Source organism: Nilaparvata lugens, chromosome 4, assembly GCF_014356525.2.
Source record: "Nilaparvata lugens isolate BPH chromosome 4, ASM1435652v1, whole genome shotgun sequence".
Classification (NCBI taxonomy): domain Eukaryota; kingdom Metazoa; phylum Arthropoda; class Insecta; order Hemiptera; family Delphacidae; genus Nilaparvata; species Nilaparvata lugens.
The window spans coordinates 5,021,841-5,028,871 of record NC_052507.1 but is presented as its reverse complement, the minus strand read 5'-3'; the positions used below and the strand labels follow the sequence as shown (position 1 = coordinate 5,028,871).

At 36.5% G+C, this 7,031-nt stretch overlaps 1 protein-coding gene across 1 annotated transcript; it reads right to left on the bottom strand.

The window, feature by feature from the left end:
• Window positions 1-1,198: 1,198 nt before the first annotated feature.
• Window positions 1,199-2,258, bottom strand: LOC111049319. Its single transcript, XM_039425652.1, has 3 exons — window positions 2,085-2,258; window positions 1,956-1,979; window positions 1,199-1,525 (listed from the first exon to the last, which is right to left on the bottom strand). Exons 1-3 carry the CDS (start codon window positions 2,256-2,258, stop codon window positions 1,244-1,246), a joined length of 480 nt encoding a protein of 159 aa, XP_039281586.1. The 3' UTR covers window positions 1,199-1,243.
• Window positions 2,259-7,031: the final 4,773 nt, after the last annotated feature.

Genomic DNA, 7,031 nt, shown 5'->3' with positions numbered 1-7,031 from the left:
CACCCTGAACCCTTTTCTCAACCCGAGACTCGGAAGCACCCGAAATTGCAAACCATCTGATGGTACTCTACATCTTCCACCACTGGTCATAAAAAGCGCTCACCGAAATCCCTCTGTGTATTACATCATAATCCCACCCTTTACTAAACTTCCTTTTGATACCTTCCTTCCTCATATTTCGTCCCTCCTTTTGATTTCCACTTCATTCTTCCACTCACACCTCCCTTTTCTACACTGGCAGCTAATTTTACATTTCAGTTTCTAACTTGGCAACAAGGCTGAAGATTTATTGCTGCTATACTAAAATTCAATTTCTGTCAGCATTCCTCATGAATATCATAATTCGAGTCTCATTCAAGTAATTCTGTCAGTTTTGCGTGGTTCCCGCTACAGTTCTGTCCCAATATCAATCAGCGTTATCTACTTTGTACGCATATTTTAATTCTTCATAATGGCAAGGAAAGTTGTGTGAGTGCCCCACACCAGATTTTTTTTCAAATTGTGTGCATGTGAGTACTTTCAAGTGGTCAGGTGTGGAGCTATATTATTTGATAGACGTTAAGTGCCAGTTTCTTTGTGATTTGTAGAATTAGTATGACTGTACAACGGAATTCTAAGTTTGTGTCTACATATTGTATTCAAGCTATGGAAGCTATTAGAATCATACTTATTCGAATTAAATACTTGATTTATACTTATTCAATAAAAATAGGTACAGCTAAGGATCTAAGAGTTGGAGGTGATGCAATGGGATAAATATAAATACCTGGGCAACGTGATATCATCAGAGAGCAATTCCAAAAGAGAAATCACGAGTAGAATTGGACAGGCCAGGCAGGCAACACAAACATTGAATTACATATTTTTTTTACATATTTATCCAAAAATATTACAAACCTTACACCAATTAGAATTTATCATTTCATTGTACAGAGTATCTAAGACTCTGAAACTTGGGAATCAACAAAACGAGACTCTCAAACAATAAATGCTTTGGAAATGGATTTCCCGCGCCGAATTTGTTGTGTTTCAAGGATGGATCGAGTGAGGAATACGGAGATAAGGAGATAAGAAGGAGAGGTAGACCGCCTGAAATGTGAAACAAACACATGTATGATGAATAGAAATATGGTCAAGGGAGGCTAGAATAATCGGAATAAATAGCAGATGGGCTGGAGCTGAAGAATAAACTCGTATATATGTATATATAGAATAAATTTTATTTTCATTTTCATTTTTATCATTATTGGAACACCCTGCAGTATCCCGTCAAGGGGCTCCTACATACGGGGCAAATAATGGGTTGCGGCAGAACACCCCTGTAGTTGACTGTGCGGCGATGAACCAGCACACAGGTGCCACACAGTACAAAATGCGCACAAGGCTGCGTCATATAGGAGCGCTTGTGGACCGCGCAGGCGACGCATACCAAGTCGCCTTCGCCTGCGACGGCATCATCCGCGTTAACTGCCACTCTAGCCAGGTACGCCATCTGCCTCTGGCTCAGTTGTTCGGCCTCGGCTTGCTGCAAACATATTTGACGGTAAAGCAAATGACATTTAATTAGGTTAGCATGATTTCAATTAAACTCTAATAAGTGATAAAAACATCCATTCACTGGACCCCATTTGTATTCTTTAAATGCAACTTATATTATGATCGTAAAGAGATCTATCGTAAAGACTATGCCACAATTATTTTGTAATTGCATGATAGAATCAAAATTCAAATCTTGAAATATAATTTTTAATCTAATAACAAATTTAATTTTGGCTTTCTATTTGAAAATCAATTAACAAAACTGAAATGAAACAAAAACACATTAATCTTACTCGCAATCTATATTTAACTCGCAATCTTCACTGGAGTACCGTTCGGTATTCTACATGTCTATAAGCGAGTATTATATATCTGGTTGCTTATATTTTATTGTTACTAGAGAATAGTATACTCACGTCTGCGGGCCATGGAAGACTTTCCTCAAACCACAAATACCAATGTTGACTTATGTCAGAGCCGCTACATCATTAACACATATCACTGTTGCATCTACTTATTACATAGAAAGCAGTTATAATATTCACCTGAGCATAGTGGAAAAAGCAGCCCACGATTCGCGTGTTCGGCCACACCATTCTGGCAGCATTTTGCATTGCCTGTTCGAAGTCTGACATGACCACCGTGGGGTTCAGCTCCGGCGTATGTTCTTTCAAGTATGAAAGAACACCCTCATACGCCGACTGTGTTTTCCGTGACATAATCGCATAAGCGAGCGGAAAAAGCTGAAAATATGAGATTTATATTACTTCCATTGTTATAATTCACAATCAATGAACTATATTATTGAAGAGAGTCCTTTGTTTTTAATGGAAAAACAAGTTGCAACCATATACGGCTGCAATAAGTAGGGGCTGCCACTTGTAATGGCGAAATTATCATTAACGGTCGCAACTTGTCAAGGAAGATGTACATTTGTATATGTATCGTGGTACCTATTCAAATAAGTATTATGAATTTCTAAAGTGTTTTCTTTTATGTGCTATTAATAGCACATAGAATATATAAAAAGGGGTTATATAAAAATATATAAAAAGCGAAAAAAGGGGTTATTCATTAAAAGGGCTGAATAGCTGTTGTTGCTTTTCCTAATGTAAAAATATCTTCCATAGAAGTAAGGCACTTTTCCCATGAATCAATTATTCTCAAACATTGACTGTTTTACCAAAGAAAATAGAAGGTAGCTTTGGATAAAAATATTGTAGAATATGCATAACAGTTGGTTGACTGTCAGTATTCCTCATTAACCCTCCAGTAGGCGGCGCGCGGGGTACAGGTGCACCCCACACAGTTTTGTTTACTCAGTAACTTTCTCATCCTGTCACCAGTGGAGGGTGGGCATTACAGTACCTTCAAACCAAATCTTCAGTTACAAGATACAAACGACTCGAAATGTTAACAGGAATTGATAGCTGAGTTATTATAGTTTGAATTGCTCTGGGGTACAAGTGTACCCCGCGCGCCTACTCGTGTTTTGCTTTGGCAAAACGAATTATATGTGTGATGCACTTTTCCAAGAACTGTGTCACGAAGAGTCATCAGATGAGAACTAAATTTTTGTGGAGAATGACAATGATGGTGATGGAGAAGATATTGTCGTATAAGATATCCAAGATTTTAATGCTGGAGAAGTACTTCAAAAACCTTATGATAAGATTTCGGACATTGTTGATGGGGATGATGATGACGTTCCTTTTGCATATTCATACTTGGTGAGAGATAAGGATAGAAATTTAATGAAATGGAGCGATAAAATCCACTTCCAAAAAAATGTGGTCACATTTCCTGGACCTAAAAGAGAGGATAGGGATGCGGTTTCCAAAATTGAATTTTTCAATTTATTCATGTATGAGAAATCGATCCGACTGGTAGTAACTTTAACTGACATTTATATGAAGCTATCATCTTGATCAAGGAGGTACTTGTATGAGTACCCGCTGAAGAATAAATATAATAAAACTTTTAAAACTATTTTGAATAATATTATATCATACAGAAAATGGATTCTCAAAACACATACCTTTGGCAGACTGCATCGAATATTTCCCTCGGGTTGAGTCGGCTGTTCAGGGCTTCAGCCTTGATTTCGACGCGTAGCCTTCTCAGTTCGATATCAACTTCATCCGGGGGGTGGTTATGTATTGAAGGATGAAATTCATTGCCGTCTGGTACGTCCCACGGCTAGGACACACGGTGTTCGAACATCTCAAATATTTCACTCCGTGTTTTGTTGTATTACATTTGTATAGATAATTTTCTTTGGTATACAATACTCCAGTTCCGCACGGGATTGTATCCATATTTGACTACTTTAAAGCAACGTTTTAAGAACGAAATGAGACGTAATAACACGTACCGACTCCTTCGAGTGCTAGGCGATAACTGAGTATTTAGTAGAACAACCAAATTAATATCGGTTGGATTTTGAACTAATTTCTATTAGCCTTAGTGCTGCAGAAAATATTTTCCACAGAAAAAACTATATAAATGAAATGTAAACATGAAATGAGCTATATATTGAATATAAACATGCCTTCGAGCGGAAATATACATTCCGAAGTATGCATTCACTAGACATAAGGGCAAAGACCTTAAAGACACCAAACTCTCTATAATTTGACATCGACTTTTATTTTTCGGTGAATAGAATATATATATGTTTAGCGAATCCAATTATACAATGTTTATTTTAGCTAACACTAAAGTCAAGAAACAGTTCTTCATTAAACAATACATCAATAGCTTTTTATTATTATTGCCACTGCCCATTATTTGAAATGGTGGTAGTGAATGAGAAATGTCAACAAAACCATGAAGGAAATCAAGTTTATGTTCTATTAACGCACAATAAAATTAATATGTAAGAGAAGAAGAAGGAGAAGAAGAAGAAGATAGTGACGAAGAAGGCGAAGAAGAAGAAGATGATGAAGAAGAATAAGAAGAAGAAGAAGAGAATAAAGGAGAAGAAACTTCTTTACATTTTTCTTAATAGTCTAATTTTCTATCCATTCTCTATCTATTCGCAGTATTGCGAATGAGAAGAAGAAGAAGAAGAAGAAGAAGAAAGAGAAGAAGGAGAAGAATGATAAGATTGATTGATTGATTGTTCGATTGAGTACTTTATTTATGTAGATTAAAATATATACTGGCTTATGCACTTACATACAATAGCTTACAATACAGAAAAATTATGGATGAAATTACATAATATAGACTAAGAAAATAATTATTTAATTGTATATGAGTAGCCTAATATTAAGATTTCAGACCGGTTTTTTTGCGCAATCCCCGAGAAATAAGGAAAAATTTTTGCGCAAATCCCCCTCCCCCTCCCCCTCCCCCTCTGCGCATGCGCCCCCCTCTCCTCCCCCTCTCCGCCCCCTCTCCTCCCCCTCTCCGCCCCCTCTCCCTCTCCTTCTCCCTCTCCTTCTCCCTCTCCCTCTCCCTCTCCCTCTCCCTCTCCCTCTCCCTCTCCCTCTCCTCTCCCCTCTCCCAGTGAGGACGAGGGGGAGGGAAAAAATAATTTCCCTTTTTCCCTTTTCTACTGACAAATTAAAGTGAATCCATCTTTATACTGTCAAATTAAAGTGAATCCATATTTCTACTATCAAATTAAAGTGAATCCATATTTCTACTGACAGATTAAAGTGAATCCATCTAATGCAAGTGTAGTGAGAGTCAACCTTGGAAGATATGCTCAAATTATTCTCTCAGTCAGATCTTACTTCAGCATCATGAATCTCTAAGATATAAGAACCCAATTCAACTTATACTGACAGATTAAAGTGAATCAATCCCAGTCTAGTATAGATAAGAAACTCTTTTGTAGATGTGCTAAAACCCTATTACTCTTTAAGTTTCTCGTTCTAGAGTTAGTTGCAAGGATCTTTAAATGCAAGGATATTACTTTAAATGCAACCCTAAAATCTTTAAATGCAAAGTGAATCCATCTTTATACTGTCAAATTAAAGTGAATACATCTTTATACTGTCAAATTAAAGTGAATGCTAGATGAGTGAAAAAATAATTTCCCTTTGAGGGAAAAATTCTCTACTGACAAATTAAAGTGAATGCTAGATGAGTGAATCTGTTACATCTTTATACTGTAAAAAGTGATTGGTTTGCTTTCCACCCGACAGTTAAGAAAAATTTCACAAATTTATATTGAAATTTTCTATGTGCTGTACAAACCGCAGGCGTTGCTTTTTAAGTGTGCTCTCCGAGAATATCTATAGTAAATTTAGTACGAACAAGCATTCCAAAAATATTTATAGATATCCTCAGACCTATATCACTTGGGGTATCAGCTCTATTGATGTCTTAACAGAATGATCTAAGTTGATCTTTTACATTTTTTATCTGCAATGTCATACAAGCATTTCCAAAGTTCATCGGTATTTGTAACAATAGTTGAGAAATCATTTGCACTACAATAATGTAGATGACCTGTATCCAGTATGTTCAATAATTCGAAAATCTCAGATAAAATTGGAAAATGTACATTTTCTGTTTTTGTTAACGGTAAATCATCGCCTTGGAATCCTGTTGAAAATTTAATATTTTTTGCAATGGAATCAAATTCATTGAATGAAATTGACATCAAGAGGCGAGATAATTTTTTGAATTTAGCAAAGCTAAAACACTGCATGACCTCGATTATGTTATGAACAATAAGGTAGATTCCTTAGCTGTAACAGAGTTGGCTCTGAGGGGGCGTATCTCTTGATAAGGTCAAGCTGTAACAGTTGTGTCTGAGGGGGCGTTTCTCGCGTGCTCACTCAATCAAGTCTACACTGATACTAAACCAAAATGTTCGAGGAAATATCTGAATTAAAAAATTTCACTACAACAATACATCATAACTTCATCTTCAATTTTAATCAATTTATCTACAGACAAATGTATGGACGGTAATAGCACAAATAGTCTTTTATATCGTTCAAATTAACTGTGCTTAGAAAAATAGCCTTAATTGTTTCGCCAAACTATAATTTTCACTAGATGATTTCTGAATTGCACTTTCACACTCATCATACCAGTCTATGCAGTTTTTTAACCTCACTTCCAATTCGTTGTCAGCAGCTAACCACTTTGCCGGATCCATCGTTGTCGAGTAGTAAAACTATGTGTAGGCTGGCACTATTATAGAGTAATTAAACGGTCTTTCTTCATTAATAATTGCAGACAGACAACACGTGCGAGCTTTATGCAGTCTCAGTGCATGCGAGCAATAAACACACTGTAATTCCTTTCCGTTGTAGAAGAATCCATATCGTGCAAAGTTTCTTTTCTGAGCATTCGTATACATAGGCGCCAATTTCATACTTTTCATACGAGTATTCTCGCACAAGAAATTATTTGTTTGATACATATTTTTAAACAGCAGAGAATTATAATGTTGGGCAGAGAATAAAGCACACCTTCCATCGGGTCTATACTTATGTATCTTACATGCATCATAACACCACGAAGTG

Coding starts and splice junctions, on each gene's coding strand:
- LOC111049319 (XM_039425652.1), bottom strand. CDS start 2,258: ATGTCACGGAAAACACAGTCGGCGTATGAGGGTGTTCTTTCATACTTG. Junction 1,980..2,084: donor GCTTTTTCCACTATGCTCAG/GTGAATATTATA, acceptor TTGTGGTTTGAG/GAAAGTCTTCCATGGCCCGC. Junction 1,526..1,955: donor GTCTTCCATGGCCCGCAGAC/GTGAGTATACTA, acceptor ATATGTTTGCAG/CAAGCCGAGGCCGAACAACT.